A 23,127-nucleotide genomic window follows, 5' to 3' on the forward strand; every position below is an offset into this window, starting at 1 on the left:
ACACTTCTCTTATCTGGTCAACGACTATCTTTGCTGTGAACGGTAAATAACCACCGAAGATTCAGTGATAGTTAGCTAACGGCTGACGCGAGAGACGACGCTGTCTACACGACGAGAGAGCGCAGGGTTCGTGGGAGAGGAATTTACACAGGAACGATACACGACCGGCGGACGTTGACGTCCTTTACGGTGTTCGATTACGTTCAAAGGAGTGCACGATCAATTTAGAGCAGGTGCTAATTAATATTATCTTGCAGTGAAAGAAGATGCTTTATCGCAATGACGTTGATGAGATATGAAAGCAGGATTGGCCAAAAAATTTCAGCAGGTGGAAAAAAACCATAGTGAATTCCATATTAATAAAAAACATAGTAATAATATTTAAAAAATTCCTATTTATTTTATCGTTTTTAATTAAAAAAACCAGATATTACAAGGTTTTCTGAAAAATACTGGTTTTTACCACTGGAATGGATTTTATCAAAAAAAATCTGGAATTTTGCGAACCCTAGTATTATTAAAAATTAATTAATCGCGTATTATCCTGGTAGGAATTTCATGTATTTTTTAAACAGTTACATTTTATATTAACTTCGGTTATATTAACTTCTGTCTAATAACTGAGGAGTAATATTATTTGGAATCCCAATCAAGATGTAACGCTTTTCCTCCAGTTACTGCGCACGAAAGATACACAAAATCTCAAACCATTTACTGAACGAAAACAGAACAATAAATAGACAAAAAACTATTCAATTAATTAATAAGCAAGCCTGTTGCTCATAAAATAGGCAGTTTTTAAAGTACCCCCTCATCAAACTCTATCAAGTTCTTGTTCATGTCCTACGCAGTATCGTTAAAACTAATGAGAATGCATTAATATTAGACAGTAACTAAATAAGTGTCTAGGAAGACTACGTATGTTTCTACCAGAGTGAGAGAAAAGAAGAGAGTTTCGATGATGCTCATGCACCATGAACATTTTTAATTGGACAGAGAAATTTCGCGTAGAAAAACGGTTCAACGTCTCCCGGAGCTTTCTGCCCGCGTTTTCGAATCACAACATAATACGTAACATCTCTTCGCCTGGCAGAATAACGGGCCACGTGAGCAGCAATGTTGCGGGCCGATTCGAACATGTTCGCGGGTGTTTACGATCCGCCGGATTCGTACAGTCGGCGTTGTCCAGAAATAAGATTCGCGTTCGAAACAATGCTGCTCCGCGCGCTCCGTGCCGCACAAGAGCTACGCGCACGCGACCAAATATGCCGCTATATTTATCAGCGAGAAGTAAATAACCATCGGCCAAAATAACCACATGCGAATGCGTCGGACGTGTCAACGTTGTTAACATTCTGACCCCACGTAGCACGCCGCTACGAGAACGCGAGCGTCGAGCGCATTAAAGATGAATCAGCGCTATTGCAGCAGCGCTTCTTCACGAAAATTCGCAGACTCACTGAACATTTGCGCCGCGAATGCATGAACGGCACGGTCTGGCAGAGAGGCAAGACGGACAGCGCGAGTTACATCTTACCTCTTCAATCGCGGAATGACGGAGAACGTTAAGCGAGTAATTTCGCTGCTCAGGCTGTCTCTCGCGATATCCGCGCCTCATCTCTGTTCAAATATCGAGTGATTTATTCTTAATAAACACTTATCGGTTTATAAAACTCTAATGGTTCACGATTCAGAATAATCTTCACGCAGGATATTTTCTCGCGCAAAATGAACACGATAAGACTTGTTTGCACAACTGTACAAATTGTAGTGTAAAACGTTCCGGTGACTCGTATTCTTCAGGTTTCCCAGCCTTTTTCCGTACAGCGATAAAAACAACAATCGTTTAAAATGAAATATTAACGACTGTTTGAATTAACGCCAATTCTCATTGTCGCACAGAGACCGGAATATCGTCGAACTCGGACATCCTTGGATGTCCGCCAGTCATCCACGTTACGCCAGACGAGGCACGCGATAGAAGTACGCGAAACGACGGCAATCAATATGTACGTTGCCGTCTTCTATTGAGCTGCATATACACTATTTTATGAGCGAACGAACACGGAACGAACAGTGAATGCAAACTTTCGTCGTTACAATTTGGAAAATTTGTACGGCACAACGAATTCGAATAGAACAGTTTCGAGTCGATTTGTTCACAAAGTGATGTTATCGAAAAGTGAATACTTTATGAGATATTTTATATTTTATATAACAAAAAATATCAGAATAAAATGTAAAATATCTCGAAAAGCATTCACATTTCGATGATTTTACTTTAGTATCTTTATGTGCACGAAGAGTAAAGGAATCGACTTGTATTAAAAAAAAAAAAAAACTGTCATTCGGTTAAAAAATAAAGTTGACCTTGAAATGACTGAATTATTGACTACATAATAAAGTCGAGATCATTACCTTATGTCCCCCTCGCAACCTTACAACTTTCGTTTGAAACGTTTTTCTTTAAAACGCATTATTCAAGAAATATTTGAGGTCGTCATTTAAAACAGGACACTCTGCATATGAGAATATCTATCATTGATTTAAGACTATTTTGTTCCGTGCAGATCTTCAGCGTTGGCGGTGAGAATTTTGGAACACAGCCTCGTATTACACATTCACTGTTCGCTCGCTCCGAGTGTACCCTTTTTGTACTCACCTGCGATTCGCAGTACAGCTCTGTCGGCGGGATCGAGCTGCAGGATGCTCAACGGCTTGTCCTTCGCCCATTCCTTGAGGCTGCCGTCCAACTCGAACTCCATGATCCCCGCAACCCAAGCCGATCGATTATTCACTCTTTACACCATGCTCCCAGCGTCGGTAGCGTCGCTTCTTCTTGTCGGTGTACAGGGCCACTATGGCAACGTCCTTTCGCGCCGCACACCGCTACACACTGCCGTCAACACAACGCGCGGCGACTCGCCGACATTGTTTACATCACTCGTGCGCGCGCGAAACACCGCGGACTCGTCTCGTACGGCCGACACGTGCGTCACGACGCACGTGCGCGCTGCGAAAACGTTCAACGCGCACTTTTATCTCTCGCTCTCCTCTGCCTCCGATTTCCCGCGCGGTGATCTGTCGAACGAACGAAAAACAACTCGCTGCGCGATCGCGTTTCTCCGCGCTCGGGTGAACTCTCTCTACCTCAGCTTGCTTGTGTGAAGTTAGCCGCCCACCTTCCAAATGTTAAACTGAACTTGCACCGGCAGCAATGGCGGCTAAGTATATCGATGAGACACTGGTGACTCGCGACGATATTGCCGTCCTTGTCTCTCATTAAGTAAACTATCGGAGAGAAGCCTGTGATACGTCATGAAGAGGCATCACAATTCGTCATCGCGCTTAATAATCGTAGTGACGAATTGACGAACACTGTATATGACGAACTTCTCCGATTTCTCGAGTTGTACGGAAAGTCACGTCAACCTGCCGCTGTGTGGTCACGGCGAGCGATATTCTTTTATAACCCAAGACTTCCACGAATATCGCTGACAAAGCTCGGGGAAATCTTATAGTTTGAGGTAGAGTTCACTTGTTTACTCCGAACGTACGCTCGTCGCGTCGCGTATGACTCGTACGACGAAACACGAGCGAGTGAACGAGAGAGGAAGGGAACGAAGGAAAACTACGGCCGCGACAACGACTAGTCCGAAGTGAGGCGCGAAGCGACGCTTCCGATCTTAGTCGCCAGTGGCGCTTGGCTCACTCCTGGATCGCGTGAGGCTCGAACCCTCCGATAGGGGATGATGGCAGGCGGCGGCAGGGAACAAGGGGGAATCGCGAGGGTTCGTTACGAATTATATCGCGCGACGAACGCTTATCATACGATGGGGTGTCTGAGAGAGCACGCGGTTTCTAAGAATTCCCGCTGCCTAGGAGACCCGTTGAAAATAATACGCGCTATCTTGATGTCTGAAACCTTGACCTTGACGAATCTAACGAAACGTGCGAATGAGTAACGCGGTTTCCACTACGTCGTTACGTTATCAAATAGACAAAACATTATCTGCGGATAAATCTTAATCCTGACAAGTAACAGCCTCGTTTTTTTTTTTCGCTTATTTCCTCTTGGACGTTTTGTGCAAGACGCTGTAAACCTCGCTTTTATTCATCTTTTCTCAGAAAAATAGATCCATATGACCATTGCTATTATTAGCTTGATTCAATGAGATAACTGCGCGGAAAAAATGTCGTTGAATGAATCGAATTTTCAACAGTAGCATAATTGGAGTAAGTTTCCTTAATTCATTGGTAATATCATTAAAATTACTATCTTATATATTGTTTCAATAATTTAAGTATTAACCCTTATCGGACGCTAGCTTTTTACGCGTGATTTTCACTAGGTTGTAGCTGGTTTCGGTAAATATGCGAAAAATTTTCAGTATTATAAGAATAACATTTTTGTTAGAAATTATTTATTTTTTGAAAGAGTATTACAAATATATGAGTTTCAAATAATTATTTATAAGTTTCTAATGTATGATATTTTTTTAAACAATCTCCAACATGAAGGAATGGTTTTCTGTTGCACGTTTCACAGAAGTATACTGTTGTTTTCCTTCCTCCAGGCAACTTACGATTAGAACATACTAAACTGTCATTATGTTTTCCTTTAGCATCAAGTTGGAGGATATGTAGTTTTCCATCTAATCTCTCCTCATTATCTGTTGTTGATGGCGTTCCATATCGCGCGAATTTTTATAAATTTTCTTTATTAATTTTTGGGCTCAATATATTAAAAAATAAAGTACAAAAGGCAGTGATATATAACTGGAGATGTCAATTGCACCGTTGCTTATGCTTAACTGACAAGGCAATCGTACCCGCATTTGACAGAGAGCGAATTTCGACAGGTTCCGACTTGTCACCTCCTACGGTACGTCCGACCGCAGCGACGAAGTATTGTTGTCACGTGAGAGGTGACTTACGACCGATAAGGGTTAATTTCAATGATATCGTTATTGAATCAAGAAGATTTACTCCAATTACGTATGCTGTTGGAAATCCTATTAATTCAACAGCCTTTTTTTCCGTGTGATTTCTCGGCGGCAGTCAGTCTATAAATACGATAAATACAATAAATGAAAACTGATAGTTAACTCAATAATTTATAAGAGACTAAGAAATATAAATATAACGATTTCTACCATTTTTTTCACGATGCAGATATGATATTATTTCAGCGTCAAAATCGCGAACGTTACTCTCAGAGTTAAGTGAACCTTACTGCTTTAACAACTTTGCATAGTATTACGTGTCGCAAGCCAAGCTCTTGAAATCTTTACTTTAGAATCTTATTTATCTTTCGTTGGATCCCGGCCCAGGACTCGCATCCGGATAGATATTATGAACGCCGGGCTCGATAAACATTGTAAATTTCACACTGTTCATGATATTCTCATCTGTGTATCATACGTAGAAGAACATCTCCGATCAGCCGCGTTGGCTATAGACAGAAACGCTTCAACTATTCGTTTACCTTCCGCTCATCCGTACACCGACTTCTGCTCGAGACGCTCACACACACGAATACCGACTCCGTCGGACACTCGAATTCTATTCGCGTTACTGAGCAATCATATCGAGTTTCCGGAATTCGCTATTCGCGCAGATACCGTTAGATTATCGCGTATAATCGAAGAGAAGAACCGTCTTCTTATCATCGAGCCGGAGGTCATTGCCGCGGAACAAAAGACTTCGTGAGTTTAAATCAAACGCGGCATTAACAAGGCCGCCGTCAAAGCATATTCACCTACGGGAAAATTACTATGAATGGAGAAGCCAACGCACACGACGAAACCGCGTACACGCGTAATTAAGAAGCGGAACGCAGCAACACACGGAGGCGAACTCTTAGCCGGCTCTCTTTTCCTTTTCTCTCTCTCTCTCTCTCTCTCTCTCTCACTCTCCGTCCATCTCCTTCTTTCCACACCGCTTTCGACGACGCGGTGCGGATATCCGTTCCACTTACGAACTTCGAACGGCTTCGATTCGTGCGAAATAATGCCGGCTCGGACATAATTGCGCGAACGATCCGCAACGAGGCGCATCCCACAAAAAAGGACAAAAGCATTTCACGGTGGACGTTTGTCAAATGTAACATTATTTAGCTTAGTTGTGAGAGAGGCGAGAGGAGGATACGTTATTCTGGACACATGATAGATGTAATAAGCCTATAGTTTTTTAGCCTTTTGTTCTAAGCAGTAAAATGTAACGTAACTTTTTACCAAAAAAAAAACCGTTTCCGGTACGCCCAAAGGTAGCAGCAACACTTAAATCTTACACGATAAAAGACATTTTGTAGTTGTATTAAAATCAGTTCTTGTTAAAATTTTTGTGTTAAATTTTTAACATACCTGTGTGTTAATTTAACATATTAAGTCTGCTCTTTTTTACTGAACTAACTGCATTAATTAATACTGGCTCTTTTTTTCTCTTTCTTCCACCAAATCTTAACTGTATACACTGAGAGAAATTATAGTTTTTTCGGTGTCAACCATAACCGTTCTACAGTTTTAACCACAAAATAGTAACAATATGCATGTAAAGTTATTATCACTGACACTATAGTAACACTTATTTAGAAAATTGGCTTTCCTGACTATAATTCTTTTAGTACGATGATTATAGTTACAAATACTAAATATTCTTCTCTCAGTGTATCTATCCCTTTTTGAGTTTTATGAGTGTATGCTAATTCAGTGAAAACGAACAGACCTATTATGTTTATGGTATCTTAATATTTTGTGTTGAGTCGATATTCAACATATATAAATGTTAAAATAACACATTTTATATTTTGGTGTCGATTAATATATCTTTTTGTTAATTTTTGGGTTATAAATATTTGTGTTATTTTTCATCATATTCATCTTGTGTTAAATTAACACAAAAATTGATGTAGACTGCTTGGTACATGTGAAATATGTTCAATTTAACATAAAATAAAATTTCTTACTGTGTAAGAATCGCGACGCCTGGTAGTGCGCTGGAGCTTTTTGCTAGAAATTACGTTACAATTTACTGCTTAAAGTAAAAGGCTAAAAGTTTACCGTACCTATTGATCCTATGGACTTGGACTGGTGCTTCCTAATTCGCGTACGGAACTTTAGAGACGAATTCGGCATGCATAACAACAATGGAAAAACATCATAAGCGAACGTTCATACTATCCGATTTTGTCTGCGAATTACGACACCGTCCTTGACTTTTAACAGTCCTATACATTTCAAGATTTCCAATAATGATTTTTGGACAAAACCCAACGATAACGAACACTCCGGGAGAGAGAGAAAGAGAGATTCCCGGTCAGCTTTAACGAAATGCTACGAGTCGTAGCGTGTGCGCGCGCGCCACGACGGTTTACAATAGTTTCACTTTGAGATGCCGCGATCTGGTTTTACGAGCGACCATTAAAGAACTCTCAGAAGGGTGCGACGTTATAACCGGTCGCCGACGAAAGCTCACATCTAGCTCCCGGTATTATCGTTTTGTAGAAGGTGAACGTCGCCGACGACGATATAGACGCGGTTAAAAGATTCGAAAATTGATACGGACTTCGTGTTCTCGCCAGCATGCCGCTCGGTTTGAAATTTTAGGTCTTATATTCTCACCGTGTATCCGGTCGGGAGAATGGCTTTCATCTCTAATGTCCGCCGACGACCACACGATTAGCATACCGAATAAATAAAAAGGCCGGAGTCGTGTCGCGTTTAGCGTCGAATGCGACCTTAAAGATCCGTCCGAATTCGCAACACGCGCCCACCATACGTAACCGCGGTCTCTCGAGTCTTCCCTGGGACAGGAAGGTGAACACACGGTGTGTTGCGAAAGTTTACCTACATTATTAAAGGCGCTGCTCCTCCTATCGATCGGTCGAGAGCCTCGCGCGCTCACCTCGAATTCGACGACTTTTCGTTCCTGCTCGTTTCGAGTTTCGCATATGGGTCGGAGGTTGCGGCAACGATAAATTTCGAGAGAAGGTCGGCGGAAGCGAACGTAAACCGGTCAATCGATCGGATCGCGAGGAACGCATATTTCGAGAATAGTTGAGAAAGAAGACGCAATTCGCGATGTTAACCACAAAAGTCCAACGCCCAGTCGTCATCGATTCTGAAGGATCGCGCGCGCTACAACATTCTACTTCATTTTGATCGTTCACCTTCCCGAACATTTATCATTGCTATCGTTATACTTACAAATATTCAAGGTTCTTTGATTGCGCAAATTAAATGCCGATTGGTGCACCGGCAGCGCTTAGTCGCAACAGTCGGTGCTTTCATCCGAGCGAGTTAAAATTTATAAGAACGATAAAAACTCGCTGTACACTTGGACCTTGCAATGTTTATATGGTACCCAGATAGGCATATTTCGGTATATTGTCTGCATCATGACTAGCATAACATTAAGATGCGTCCTCATACAAATATCTTGTCAGTATACAGAGTTGTCACGGAAAATAAATTTTGAAATTCCATGACTTATCCTATATTTTTCAAACGACAATGAAAAATGTTCCACATGTCCAATCTTAAACTTGAACATTTGGAAGCAGGGATTACAGGAAAAGTAATTTATATTATTAGAAGAGCGACACAAATTTAAAAGTTTAGTAACAAAATATAATCCTAAATGCAAATTCAGGCCAACAAAAATAAATGAATATCGGAAAAAAGAATTTGATTAAGAGCATTTGAAGGAATTATAAACCAAGTTAAAATTTCCAGTTTTTTTTTTTGTATCTTTCTCTGGCTTTTCTAGGTTTTTCCTGGCAGTTTGAGCTTTTCAGTTTGCCAAGGGGCAACCCTGGTATATAAAAGATTATCTGAACTGCAAATACAAATGTGTTATTTTAACTAAGACTTTTCTTACGCATTTCTTACCGTTTTAAATCACAATATTTAATACGAATTGGACATGTTAACTTATAATTTAACACGATTAAACATTTTAAGTGATGTAACCTAAACCGGCAGGAAATATGTAAAAAGAACTTCAGTCAAATGTGTCACTTTAGACATTTACACATGTAAAAATAACATATTTGAATTTGCACTGTGATGCAGCAAAAATTGCGGCAATATTCTGATGCCATAAATATTGCTGCTTATTTTGCCCGAAAGAGAATGCAATTAATCTGGAATTATTGCAGTAATAAAAAATCAATACTTTGATCAAATTTATGGTGTAATAAATGAATATTTCTTAAAATAAGTATTTTAAACATATGCAGTTGCAAAATGGCATCACACAGCATATATTAAAATATTTACATACTGTGTTCAGCATTTCTGTCCATCTGGGTATGCGAACTCTGCATGCTTCAACTGAATTTTAAATTTGACGATCAATATTATAACGATACGTAATGTTAAAGATTAGAAAGGTGTTTTATATGAAAACGACCATGAATACAAATGGGTAACAACCTGTCTCTCACTCGACATTTTCGCTAAAATCGTTCGCAAATTGGTCAAAGAAATTGCAGCTAATAAAACATCCAAATAGTTTCGGAATCGTACCTCAATGACAAGTCAAACATCTGCTCTAACGCCTGAGGCTTCGTCGCTCTTTCATTATTTCTATATTTGACGTGATCAGAATCGGGAGATAATCAGACTAAGAAGCGAAAAGGTCGCGTCGTCTCGCTGAGAAAACACGAGCGAAGTGAAAAGGAAAAAAAACCCGAGTTCTCGTCGCACCACGAAATTCCTTCCGCACTTTTTCCGCTCACCTGCACACTTTTGCAACGATATTCACGATTACGCGCTGTACTCGGCAGCCAACACACACGCAACGTACGATTACGACGTCACCGACGACACGGACTTTCGCACAACGATCCGCGAAACAAGCGTCGATCGCGAACGGTAACCGTTAGGATTTAGAAACAAACGGGCGAGCGAACGCGTGCGGGCTTGGAGAAACCCGTGAAACATCTGCCGCGAGCGTCAACCCTCGCGCGCGCACGTTCCTACGTTCCGCAACGCGACGCGATGCAGCGTCGTCCTGGCTCGTTGTCGTCGGCGACGACGACGTGAGGCGAACACACACCGTCGTCGCGGTCACGCGTAACTCCGCTCGCGTCAAGCGCGCACCGCAACTCCGCGCGAGGCGGTTCGACTAACCTAGCTAACGTTCGCAAAGTGTAACGAGGATTCTACTTACTTCCGGCGTTCTTGCACTTCCTCCCACACCGGCACGCTCTCGGAACGTGTACTAACTATAGGCAATACGGCGGGGTAAAGAGCCACGCGACAAAGCGATAGTTTACGCGCGGAGACGGCGAGAAAAAAGAGCGAATCGTCGCGACAACGGACGTGCGAAAGAAGGGAGCGAGAACAAACGATCGAGCGAACGAGAGCGGAGGAGAGATAGATATACATATATATAGAGAGAGAGAGAGACAGAAAGCGCTTACGCTGAAAATAATCCGTCGCAGGTCCCACGCGGCGGCGACAACGCTCGTCGTCGTCGTCGTTGTCCTCGCCTCCTGGTGCAGCAAAGCTCACCGAGGCGGAATCGCTCGCGACATCGCCGTCGGGACGTGGGAATTCCGCGGAGAACGCGTACGCGCGATGACGGGGCACATCGGGGCCCGCGACGTGTCTTACTCGCCGGTCATCTGTCCGGCCGCACGCCAACGAGGAAAACGAGCGAAAATCGATGTTACCACCGGCGCGACGCGAACGCGACGGGCGCTTCTCGACCGCTCGACTTTCGCATTTATCGCCGGCGAACGCGCGTCCACTCGCTGATAACGAGAATACGGTCACTGGACGCGCGGCACCGAACCATCCGAGCACAATGAGTAGTGACGAGCGCTGAGCGCGCGCAAAGCGCGTTATCGCCTTATCGCGCCACGATTTTCACGTCACGAATGCCCGAGACCCGGTTACACGGACGACGGACGACGCGCCTAGCAGACGACATTTTGCCTTCGCCCGAACCCGCACGAAGTGCACCGGCAGCGGCCGAGCGGCGCGCGGCACCTTGCGCTCCGCCCGCGCGCGCCGCGCGAATATTCAATTGAGAGTTTAATTGATACCGCCGGTGTCACGTGTCGCTGTATTACAGCACATGGAAAAGTCCAGATTACGAGGATCATCGGTACCGATGGCAACCTCAATTTCAATCATTTTCCGCGATACATACGACGAGGATAATAGCAGTTAGGAGTAATCAAGCATAAATTGTCGAGGTTACGTCGTAATAATGCAGTAAATTTGACAGCAATTTGCCTGTGATTATAATTTATACAGCAATCTCCTCTGGTTATTTACTTCTCTATGTCAGGTAATGGAGATTGATGGAGGAGAGTTCGCTTACAAATACATGTAGACGATGTGAATTTCGTAATTTTGCTCCTATAAAGATGCTCCAAAATCAAACACACATATATATACATACATACATAGAGGCCTTGAAAACAATAAATGTACCGTAACGTGACGAGTTTCGTACTTAGCTTTCGATTTCAAAAACCTCGGCATTTCGCTCTCGGTTTCGTTTCAGCAAGTTCGCAGTATTCGTTATCCCCGTGGATCTATTCGAAATGTGCCTGTCACGCATACATTGTGCAAGAACTAGTTTCTTGAATTAATATGCGTGTCGCATGTAACCGGTATACGATGTAACTGGCGCGACGGTTAGCCTTTACCACTGAATTAATGCACGATTCTCATTGACATAGAAAGATAAAAAAATTAATTACGAAGTTATTTAGCTACAGAAATGCTTATAGTACTGGAATAAAAATTAATAATTTTACTTTTACTTCATAATTTATTATAATGTTAGTTGTAAGATTTCACACGTACCAAACTATTAAAAGCGAAGTGGTTCATTTTTTACTTGACTCGAGTAGTCGCGAAAAGATTCGAAGAATCGTGATTGATTGATCGTATTCATAGTCGACCTTATATTTAAGGCCACTTTAAATTCATCTTCAGGTGCTCCGTAACCAATAAAATGAGTCGTACAATATTTGAAAATGAATTTGAGGAAGTCTATAAGGTTTGATTACGCATACCGACATATAATTCAGAGGAAATTCGATGCTCGATCGTAACGTTCGGAAATAATTTAATGGTATAATATGCAACTAACGCAATGGTTAACCTTACTACTGAAGTAGAGCACGATTCTCGTTTACTTGACATAGAAAGATAAAGAAAAATAAATTGTCAGGATATCTGATCACGAAAATGTTAATAACACTGGAATAAACATTAGTAATTTTGCATTTATTCCAACATAACTCTAGTTGTAAAATTTCACACATACTAAAATCTTAAAAGCGAAGTGGTTCATTTTTTTATTTGACTCGAGTAGTCGAGAAAAGATATGAAAGGTCTATATTCAGAGGAAATTCGCTACTCGATATAACGTTCGAAAACGGTCGGCAGAAGATTTAAATCATATCAGTAGTGTATCGTGATACAAATCTACCGCGCGATCATGTACACATATTATCACAGGATGAACGTGAGTACTATATCCACAAATTATACGTGCAAAACATACTGGGATAAACGCATTTAGCAAAAAAGCGCTTGAGTAAATGCACAATCATAAGGTGAGATAGACCGATTACGAGCTCACGTGTGCGCCTTACATGTTAATATTAATGGAATGTGAGATCATTCCTATATACGAGGACGTCCATTTTTCACGTCACAGCCCGCGCGATCCCCGATGTTAACTCTGTCGCAAATGGTAGCCTTCAGAACCTTTGGCCGCGGTTGATGTCAGCACTAAATAAAGGCGGTGATACTGCCGATAAATCTGTTGTTCCCACCGAGCATTGTACGGGCAAACTTGCGCGAGCATATTTGCCACGCGGAATGTCATTATCGTGTTGAATACATTATCTCGGCGATCGGTCGTGTGGTGACGAGTGCAGCGACGCTGCTTTCAATTTGTGGCGTAACGCCGAACTGACCAATCGCAGCCGATACCTTGATGTTTTATTTCCGTTTATTGAATAGAGAGGAGACGATACAACTGTCGCAATAAATATAACATATGAGATATGTAACAAATTATAAAGTTTGTATACAATAATGACTAGCTTTCTTTTACTTAGTCCCGACAAGGTATTCTTAAGTTAATCAGCTTTGTTCTTTGCGCATTGCTTAGGCCAAATAAACATTATGCGTTTGCAACGATACTTATATGCTGTTGTTTTTTTTTTTTTGCCGCATTGGAAGAGAGTATCATCTACTTTACATTTTCGTCATAAATAATTTGTCCTAACATTAGACATGCTGAATCTTCACACTTTTCAACGCTCCCTTAACTTTTTTCTGATCCGTAGCAGTGGCTTTCCAAATGAATTCTAAATTCTCACGAGTGGTGGCGATCTCTTTCTGCAGTCGTCCGATCACCTCCTCCTTTTGCTTCACCAAATGCTTGAGACGTTGCAGTTCTCGGTGATATTCGTCTTTCATCCGATGCACTCCGAGCTGTTGCACTTTCATATTTTTCTCCGCCATCTCTAATTGCTGCTTAGTACCCTCGTGTACGACCTGAGGACGGTTATGTGATAATATTTACTTGAGAATTTAAAAAAATTGATAATAAAGAAATATATATATATATATACATCGTATTACATACTTTTAATTGCTTCTTCAAGTGATCCATTCGTTGAGTGATAGTGTCGCCGAGAAAGTGAATACTTGCATTTTCGTTTTCTGTTTCATGCAAAAGAGAAACCAGCTTATCCCGCTCGGCGACCGTCCTCTCGTATTCGCTAAACAATTCCTCGCAGTACATAGTGGTTTTCTTTAATTGTTTCTTAAAAGAATCACGGGACACTTGCACGGAATGCGCGATCTTCTGGAAATGCTCCAATTTCCGTTGCATTCGTCTGAAATTTAAATGATTTATGTGTAAGTAAGTCTTATGTTGATTAAATTCTCATGCTCACATTTGAGATTCGTGATAGATCGATAACACTTACTTTAAATTTTTCTCAAAATTTTTATTCGACACTTTCAATTGATTTCTCTCCATCGTAACTACGTCCAGTTGCGTTTTATTCTGACAATGCAGTTCCTCCAATTCTTTAATACGAGCGGACAGCTTCTCCTTCTCAGTCTCGTATTGACGTTTCAGTTTCTCAAACAGTTCTTTGCATTCTTCGACGGCAGCATTATGGACATCGATAGGCATCGTTTTCGTATTGTCACTTTGTAGCTTTTCATACTCTTTGTGAAGAACATCATATTTCCCTTGGAGATTACTTAGCTCGGTCTTGGAAGCGAGACATTCCTCGTGAAGCCTATTATTGTCGAACGACATCGCTTCCACCTTTTGCTCGTACAGAGAATGAATCTCATGAATTTTTTGCTTTTGGTGAGCAGTCTGTTTTGTGTAACATTCATTCAGTTCCTTGAGCAGGTTAGCGTCCTCAGATATCATCTTGATCTCGTCTGCATATCTGGTACACTGGAAAACTTTTACTACAATAATTTGTAAAGAACACGACAATTTTCTACGTTTGTAATACCTTCGATCTGAGCTTATCCATTTCGCTTTGCATAGATTCGTTCTCCGCAACAACTTCCTTACATCTAACGCCAAAATTCGCAATGTCTTCCTCATATTTATTTATAAGTTCCTGTTTCTCTGACAGGCTTTCTTGATAAGCATCTAAAAGCGGGCCTAATACATGAATATTCACAGAACCCCATGACTCCAATACCTTATTAATGTCGTTAGCTTGTCCCTTGGAGTCTAATATATCCTTGATATCTTTAATTGCAACACTCTCCCCACATTCCCTCAGTTTATCCTGATATCTTTCTAATTCTGCGTTCAATCGATATATCACGTTCTTAAGAAGCAGTACATCCTCATTTAACTGAACGTTTTCAGATTTGAATCTTTGATTGAACGTTAGAAGATTGACCTTTGTTTTCTCTGCTTTTTGTAGAGCTTCTATAAATTCTTTATGATGTACATGCAGTTGACGGTATTCTGCTTCGCGTTCTGCCAACAGTACATTTAACTTCTCGCATTCTTGTTGAAGTTCCTCGCGATCCTTCAATAATTTGTGATACTTATTGCAGATTCTTGACATCAAAATATCTTTTTCCTTCAACTCCGCAAAAATTTCTAAGATTTATCACAGAATACTGTTCAGTATTTTGTAAACATGTATAAAAATTATGTTACTTGTTGAAACTTACCAGGATCTATATCAGAGCCCTCAAGCCTCATTGTTAATATCCTATTTTCTTCAACTAATTTATCGATCTCTTTTTGGATACAACGTTTGCTATTTTTCTTAGGTAACACAGCACTATCGTTATTTCCATTTCTACCTGTCAATTCTCCAGACGCATCATTATTCCTTGAATTATGTTTTACCTTATGAACTCGTCTATGACGATATAGCGGTTTGTGTACTGGCTCCAGGTCTTTTTCTACATTCCTACGACTGCTACTCTATAATTGCAACAAAAATTATAATAGTAAATAAGATGCAAGTTGTGCGAATTGGAAATTATAAAGAAAATTAAATCTTGATGATATTTACCTTTCCCTTAGCACGCTTATCAGTGCTATCATCACGATTTGGCATTGCTGATAAAATACGTAATACAAACAACAATATAGTGATATCTTAAAAAACTATTTGCATGTGATCTAACATTATTTGCACGAACATTTTCAGATCTGTTTCTTCTTCTTCCTCTTTCGCACCCTTCCTTTTATATCAATAGCACCACTTTTATTCCTGCTTAATAAGCTCTAAAATGTCAAAAAATTGTTTATATTATGTACAGTACCATGATCTAATCGCCATGGTAACAAGCAACGAATAGCTACTAGAGAACATCGCTAGATGGAGCAACATGGAACTTAACAGTAAACTCGCGATAGTTTCCGTTCTGTATCTGTTCTGTACATATAGGAGCAGTGCCGGTAAAAATCTAAGCGTACAATTGTAAATGCATAAATGCTTATAATTAAATAATTATTATAATAACTATAATATAAAAGTACACATAACCGCCAATTGTTTTGACCCATTCTAGACATCCTTAATAATTTAAACAAAAGAAAAAAGCAAGAATTTTTACAATAAACAACATTTTTACATTAACATTTATAGAATTGCGTCTGAAGTCTTTAAATGACTCTTCCCTTTTCACTGCGATTTTATATCAAGCAGTCTCTCATTTATTCTATTTTCTGTTCCGCTTGGCATTCAATCAACTAACGAGAACGATCGTCGTCGCACGAATCAATGAAAGGCTGCATATATATATAGAAACGTGTACATTTCATTCAAGTTCATTCAACGTGGGGCAGAAAGGTATTATAAACTGAGAAGAGATATGAGTAGCTATTTTTAACAAATATTATTAATAAAGTGTAATTATGATAATAAATATTTTCCCTCATTTATATCCGATTTATAAACGTGAAGACATTGAGCCGCTTATAAAAATAACACTCATGTTTTCCATTTAATTGCCTAAAAAATTATATCGTGGGAAGACATGTTTTGTATACCGACTTTTTTGGGGATATTTTTCTATAATAATAATAATCCATATTATTACTCTGTCAGGCATGTCGACTATTTCCGCTAAATCCAAAATTTTAATTTGCACGATTTATATGCAGCTTTGATTCAACATTGACGAAACAAATTCATATATTGATTCGACAAGCCTAAGCCTATCTCGGTCTTATAGCATGTCTCGATACATTTGTGGAGGCTTGCGGTATGCGATGACAACCGCAATGCGGTTCTTCATAAATGCGAATGGATTTTCCCAAGTTATTCCAATCGATTCCACAATGACACGAAAACAAAAATCTCATTTCATCGATTATTCCGAACAAATATTCCGATAAAAGTATCCATCTATTTACATGAAATAAAAATAATAATCAAATAGAATTGATGACGTAAGACTACTTACAATAATTGGGGTAACAACTATTCTTTTATAGTTTTACTATTCGCGCTGAGGCTGTCGCTATGTTTTATACTGTCAAGCGCATTCTTCCAAAAAGATTGCAACTATTCTCAGCGCTTAAACATCGGTACTATCTATTACGTGTACAATCCCGACTACCCTAACGTTTCCAAAGGTCGACAGTCTTGCAGGTGGATCGCGGAGAGTGATTATCGAGTAAAACTGACATGCAAGATTTTCGACATTCCGCAGGTAAGATTTGTAATTATTAAAAGATAAAATGTTATTAAAAAATACTTGTAGTCTTCATTTACATTCACTATACTTTTTAATTTGTGCTCTGTATTGTGTCCACTGTGCACAATTTGATTTCTTGACTGTGCTTTAAGTTGACAAAGCAAAACTAGAACGTATCGTTTGCTATTAATTAAAATTAAAGAATTTTTGCGGTAATATCCGAAATATTTTTCCCAGAGCCCTAGTTGCATCTTTGAAAGATTGACTATACACGTGAATAAATCCGTGGCTCTCTCTTATTGCGGCAGTGACCCATTCAGTATAGAATCGACTGGAAAATTCATGACCATTGAATTATCGACCTCGTTTTGGTCGTCCGGAGTCAAATTTCTGTGTGAACTACAAGCGGTCGAAGATGATCAGGATTTGAGTTGCAAGTGTGGATGGAAAAAGCCGGTAAGCGCTAATTAAAATCGACTCGTAAACAATTCGTGCTACGTGTGCGCGCATGTAGAAATTTCACTGAAATTTTTCATTTTGGTATTAATTGTTCGTTACAGACGAAGATAGTGGGAGGCAACGAAACTGGCGTGAACGAATATCCTATGATGGCTGGTCTTGTCGATCGTAAAAGAAGAGAAGTATATTGTGGAGGATCAATCGTGTCTCCGAAACAAGTATTAACTGCCGCACATTGCGTGGCCGATAGAAACGTAAGCGAAGATGTGGGAGTACTCGTAGGAGACCACGATCTTACTACGGGTAAAAAATATACTTTATATTGAAGAAATAAAGAACTTCATATAAGAATATACATATATATATATATATATATANATACTTGTGCATTTTGTTCGAGGAAATAATTTTCACATAATACATCGCGAAATTCTGTCAATATTTTCAGGTGTAGAAACAAATGCTTCGGTAATCTACACAGTAGCTGACTTTAAAATACATCCTCTTTACAACAGTTCATCGCTGGAAAATGATATAGCTATACTAACAGTAAATTCTACTATAAACTTTAGCGAAGAAGTTGGACCGGCTTGTCTCCCATTTCAACATCGGTGGGATTCTTTCGTGGGAAGTTATGTGGACTTGTTGGGTGAATACATTTACGTAGCATCGAGCATATTTTTCTCCTAAATTATGATTTATTTAGAACTAATGAACTTTCTTGGTTACTTATTTTATGTTAATTGAACAAACAATAAATTGTTTTCAATTTAACAACATAGGTTGGGGGACAGTGGAATTCGGAGGTATGAAATCAAACACTTTGCAAAAAGTTATGTTGAGCGTGATCACGAATCGAGATTGTCGTCGAACTTATGAAAACATAACATTTAACCAGATGTGCACTTATGGAGAGGAAAAAGATGCCTGTCAGGTAACATTATTCGTAGAAAATTTTTATGAAATCATTATGGAATCGTGATTTTCGAATCGCAGTTTCTCCCAGCTAATCGAAGAGTTTATGTTCAATGAATCGACCAAATCGCAGTGAATCAAATATTTTGGATCGGACTGCGGCTTTTTATAATCCTCCTTATATTTATAACACATAATCTCTTCATTAAAGTATGATATTTTGCTACATTTTATCGTAGTTTGACAGTGGTGGTCCAGTCCTTTGGCAGAATCCTTCGACGAAGCGAGAAGTTCTTGTAGGTATCATTAGTTTCGGGATTGCTTGCGGCAATAATAAACCAGGAGTCAATACGCGAGTCAGCAGTTATATCGATTGGATTCTAAGTGAAACACCGGGTAAGTATATGAAATGTATAATGTATTCTCAACGTGTTAATACCACTGAACGTTTGTTTATAACATTGTGATATTTCTCCGACAGGTACCAACTATTGCAAAGTCGAATAAAGAAAAAAGAAACGGAGCCTTTATAAAATAATTCACTTCTAATTTCTTATTTTACAGAGAAAAAAGTATCGTAATATCGTTTATCGAGCATAATAACCGCATCATTTGTGTATAAACATATTATTTATAACCATCGTCGGAAGATGAATATCGCGTAGCAAATAAATTAAGTTCGATAGCTGAAATGTATGGTCGCTGCGACCGGAACTGCATGTGCACCCTTGTGAGAATTTACATTGTCCTTAATAGCGATTTCCACGGTGTAGAAGGATCAACATTGATGGCTCGTAAACAATGTCTCATTATTAATAAGTTCCTGAATGAGGATGTGACGTTAGGCCGTCTATGGGAGGGAATCTATGGTAAGCGTCCACTTACACTGACCAATATGACAGTGCATCGAATTACTTGCCATGGCGCGTACGTACCGAGACAAGCGAGGATATACGTCGCGCTTTAGCCAAGGTAAAGAGATGAAATAAATGTTGCGAATTCGCGACAATTAATAATCCAGCCGAGAGGTGCCGATTCCTCGTCAGAGCGGAAATTGATTTCCCGTATCCGCTACGTACCAAATCGCTTATTTATAGTTCGAGATAAATAAAGGCTACTTTTGCGGTATGTGCGAAAATAAAGCCGGCTGCCGAGAGAAACTTAGAAATAGAATTGCTTATAAGATAGAGTTTATTCTTACGAATTAGCTTACATAAGAAATCGCTTATTTACGAGTATTATTCATGTGCGTTCGAGATAAATGTTTATGGCAGATGATCGAATGGACGGCGGAACTTGCGCTCGTAAGCTGTTACACTTTGTGGTAACATCATGATAAATGTTGCCGCATGCGAAGTGAATATTCTGTGGTCAGTATTAGTCAGTGATAATGGTTTCGTCTACGGTACATTGATTATTAAATAAATTGATTTATTTTCGATACACCTCGCGCTAATATATCCTTGACACAGTTGTTGACTCAATAATAGCAAAATAATAATAATAATAATAATACGCAAATAGATATTCTTCTCATCACGACGGAATTATATACCATGAACAATTTTTCCGATGAACAACTATTTATGCCTTACGCCGAATTTTTCGAAATTAATTTAAGACACGATGAGATCAGTACCAAACGATTCCGAATAATTCGTCGTGAGAACCCCAACGAATGCGTCTCTGGGCACTCAGGGTTCGGCACAATTCGCGATTGTTCCCCGAGAGGGAGAGATGTATGGTGCCTGAATAATAGGTAAAAAAAATTCTTTAGAGCAACGAGAAGAAAGAAGCCGAGCGGGAATTGTAAAGACGGGGTGATTATCTGGACTTGTATAACCACTTCCGTGTGCGACGTTAGGAAGGTAGTGAAGGCGCAGCCACATGTCACATCTTCACACTGTACATAGATGGATCAACGATTCATCCATCACAGAGTTTCGCCTCTAACATATTTTTAATGTACTGATGAAAATGAAGAGCTCAAACGGCACAAAAATAAGTAGAAGGATTACGCGTATTTTCCGTGCGTCGCTCAGTCGCATTTAACACGATGCATTGTACAAGGACGGTTGCTCATTGCATGCATGCGTTGTTACGTATTGCATAACGCCGTTTCGGAGAGCCTTTTTTTCCTATCGAGAATTGGAATTATCTGTGACAACGCCGCACGGTAAATATAGAGTTAAAGACCTTATATAACACAATTACTATAAATATCCCCAGAACAAATTATTAGGAGAAACATTTACGTATCTTGTACGGCATGCATGCGCACAATAAGTCGCGTTGAAATGACTTATGAATATAAAATTATGAACTACTTCGCGAAAGGCTTGACGGAGCTTGGAATTATTATTATACGTATCGACGCATAAAAATTTTAAATTACCACGTAATACATTACTTTGACGCGATTCGAGTTATAAATTCAGAGGAGACATCTCAATATAGCTTTCGGTTGATACAACGGTCGATGAACTGTCCGAACTGATTTGTACTCGTAAGATTGCTTCCACTTGCGAGATATTATGCAATCACTATGGGTGGTATCGGCGTGCCATGATTAACATAGGTGTATCGGTGAAGAAGAAAGATAGATGATACAACCTTGCCGCCAATGTTGCACTTAATGTTACAGCGTAGTTAAATAAATTTTTCAAAACATCATCGCAGAAAATACAAACAGAGAATACAACTTGTCAATGTATAATAATCAGGAAATTTAAATTGATTAGGAATTTTCGTCACATACCACGTTCGCTAAAGACGATTTTACCAGAGCACGTACTACGTTTGAGGTCAAAGTTTATTTGGCACGTTACCTTGTTAAGATCATTGCGAGATGCACCGTCGCAGATCGTCTGACACAAATATGAGTATATCCGCGAATACCATTCGATGCAAATCCGGTAAACGGTGATTTACGAGCGACGGTTAGTGAGAAACTCGAGAACAAGGTCAAAAGGTTACGCGACTAGTTACGTAACTCGATGAAGCTACTGACTGACCCGTTCCCGTATATGAATGCGTACATATATATGTATATAGCACATTCAGCCAGATCCCACGAAACGTTACGTCTTCTAGAGATAGTAACTATAGCGTCGAATGACGTCATAGAGTGATCGCAACCCTCTTATACCGACGACGATATGGGCTTGCCAAGAATCTTGAGAGGAAATAAGGAGAAGGCGAAATGGGGTAATATATATCATACTTAAAAATGAGACACACAGATGAAATACACAGAAAGTACGACGTGTAAGAGTGGCGAAGTTTTAAATGGAACACGATGTCAAGATTAATCAAGTTCATTCAACGTTATTCGTTATACGTTTTTGGTGGGTAAAAATTCACCTCATTTTGTTTATTCGTTCGCTCTCTCTTCGACTGATCCGAGATACTTCGACCTAAGTTCGCGAAGGATTTTCGCCAAGCGATAATCCCGGCAAGAATTGCTCCTCTACTCGATTGAGAGCCGCGAAGTGGCTGGGATGAGGGTTGAGATCCTGTCTAAACGGCCACAAGGATGCCGGAGAGAATCTTTCGATCGGAGTGATAACGACGCAAACGGTGACGCGTGGGAAGCGGCCGTCTAGCCGCCTGACTTATTCTACCCCCGTGGAACAACAATCCGATCGATGACGCCGGTTTGTCAGTTTAAACCGCTCTCGCCACCCCAGAGCAGGCCGCGAAGTTCAAACCGGCAATATCAGAACGCGCGTCACCACGTACGTAAGCAAAGGCGGAAAAAAAACACTTTCATCCAGCCGATGTGAGAAGGTCAATGAGAGAGTGCATGGACGAAACAATTATAGAACGTACGTCGTGTATCGGTGAAAACTTATCACGTGAGCTGCTGAATTGATCTCGAAATTCATACTGTACGCGTCCCTTGCTGAGGAAAAGCTCGCGATAGGGCGGAATTATCGTGCAAACTGTCGACGATTGATAATGATGGGATTGACTGAGATTATACCTAATAATTTTCATCAATGTGAATTTGCCAAGTGACTCAACGAGCAAACATGAGCCAACGCGCTGACATCAGTGTGAATCAGTGAGCTTCTTCAAAAATAACCAAGAACCTACCGATCCGCTAATTTTCATCGGTTTAGAATCAATTTTTCCATCTCATGCAATATAGGTTGCGTTCAGAAACGCACATTGTATACGCAAAAATGCACCAAAAGTGATGTTTCCGAATGCAACCTGAGTGGTTTCAGTATAGCTGGTGTCTAATAGTGTACACACTGTATGTATTTTCAAACGCAACTTTAAAGAATAATATTCTAACAATTCGAAAGCGTAATCTACGGAGAATCCTTCGTTCAGAATTTCTTCGGAGTCCACATTCGCGGAGTTATCCAATGAATATCTCCAAAAATTGCCGAGAATTATCCCGGCCGCTACCCGAAGTTCGCATATTTTCTCGGAAGGAGAAAATCACAGCGCAATATCTCGGACGGTTGTGTAATACAATAAAATAACAACGGCCTCTCTCTCTCTCCCTCCGTCTTGCGCGCGCGCATCGAGGCTCGCCGCCGTTTGAAAAGGG

The 23,127-nt window shown here is 40.1% G+C and overlaps 3 protein-coding genes across 9 annotated transcripts in view; 1 reads left to right on the forward strand and 2 right to left on the reverse strand.

The window, feature by feature from the left end:
* Positions 1–3,575, reverse strand: part of LOC106744841 (microtubule-actin cross-linking factor 1) — a 114,285-nt gene extending 110,710 nt beyond the window's left edge. For 3 of the 6 annotated variants that reach the window (XM_014619910.1, XM_014619907.1, XM_014619905.1), the window contains exon 1: positions 2,663–3,575. In XM_014619910.1, coding sequence (XP_014475396.1) covers positions 2,663–2,765 — 103 coding nt within the window. In that variant the 5' untranslated portion in view covers positions 2,766–3,575. The remainder of the gene's footprint in view (positions 1–2,662) is intronic. The other 3 variants (XM_014619924.1, XM_014619922.1, XM_014619923.1) reach the window with 1 other exon arrangement.
* Positions 3,576–12,911: 9,336 nt separating this feature from the next.
* On the reverse strand, positions 12,912–15,827 carry LOC106744902 (centrosomal protein of 89 kDa). 2 transcript variants are annotated; one of them, XM_014620041.1, is made up of 7 exons: positions 15,687–15,827; positions 15,557–15,603; positions 15,207–15,465; positions 14,525–15,132; positions 13,976–14,463; positions 13,630–13,882; positions 13,269–13,538 (listed from the first exon to the last, which is right to left on the reverse strand). In XM_014620041.1, exons 2-7 carry the CDS (start codon positions 15,599–15,601, stop codon positions 13,269–13,271), a joined length of 1,923 nt encoding a protein of 640 aa, XP_014475527.1. In that variant the 5' UTR covers positions 15,602–15,603; positions 15,687–15,827. The 2 variants fall into 2 exon arrangements, with proteins under 2 accessions (XP_014475526.1, XP_014475527.1); XM_014620040.1 differs by having other exon boundaries at positions 12,912–13,538; positions 15,557–15,826.
* A 48-nt stretch (positions 15,828–15,875) lies between these two features.
* Positions 15,876–19,086, forward strand: LOC106744807 (venom serine protease 34-like). Its single transcript, XM_014619845.1, has 8 exons — positions 15,876–15,945; positions 16,987–17,204; positions 17,427–17,645; positions 17,750–17,951; positions 18,097–18,297; positions 18,431–18,582; positions 18,803–18,959; positions 19,045–19,086. Exons 1-8 carry the CDS (start codon positions 15,876–15,878, stop codon positions 19,068–19,070), a joined length of 1,245 nt encoding a protein of 414 aa, XP_014475331.1. The 3' UTR covers positions 19,071–19,086.
* Positions 19,087–23,127: the final 4,041 nt, after the last annotated feature.

The sequence above is a fragment of the Dinoponera quadriceps genome, unplaced genomic scaffold, assembly GCF_001313825.1.
Source record: "Dinoponera quadriceps isolate SergipeBrazil2010 unplaced genomic scaffold, ASM131382v1 scaffold1308, whole genome shotgun sequence".
Taxonomy (NCBI): Eukaryota; Metazoa; Arthropoda; class Insecta; order Hymenoptera; family Formicidae; genus Dinoponera; species Dinoponera quadriceps.

Bases quoted from the DNA above. Each gene is read 5' to 3' on its own strand.
- LOC106744902 (XM_014620040.1), bottom strand. From the start codon at position 15,601: ATGCCAAATCGTGATGATAGCACTGATAAGCGTGCTAAGGGAAAG. The intron at 13,883-13,975 runs GTAAGTGTTATC...TTTAAATTTCAG, and splicing joins AATTTTGAGAAAAATTTAAA to ACGAATGCAACGGAAATTGG. The intron at 13,539-13,629 runs GTATGTAATACG...AACCGTCCTCAG, and splicing joins ACTTGAAGAAGCAATTAAAA to GTCGTACACGAGGGTACTAA.
- LOC106744807 (XM_014619845.1), top strand. From the start codon at position 15,876: ATGGAACTTAACAGTAAACTCGCGATAGTTTCCGTTCTGTATCTGTTC. The intron at 17,952-18,096 runs GTAAAAAATATA...CAATATTTTCAG, and splicing joins AGACCACGATCTTACTACGG to GTGTAGAAACAAATGCTTCG. The intron at 18,298-18,430 runs GTGAATACATTT...TTAACAACATAG, and splicing joins AAGTTATGTGGACTTGTTGG to GTTGGGGGACAGTGGAATTC.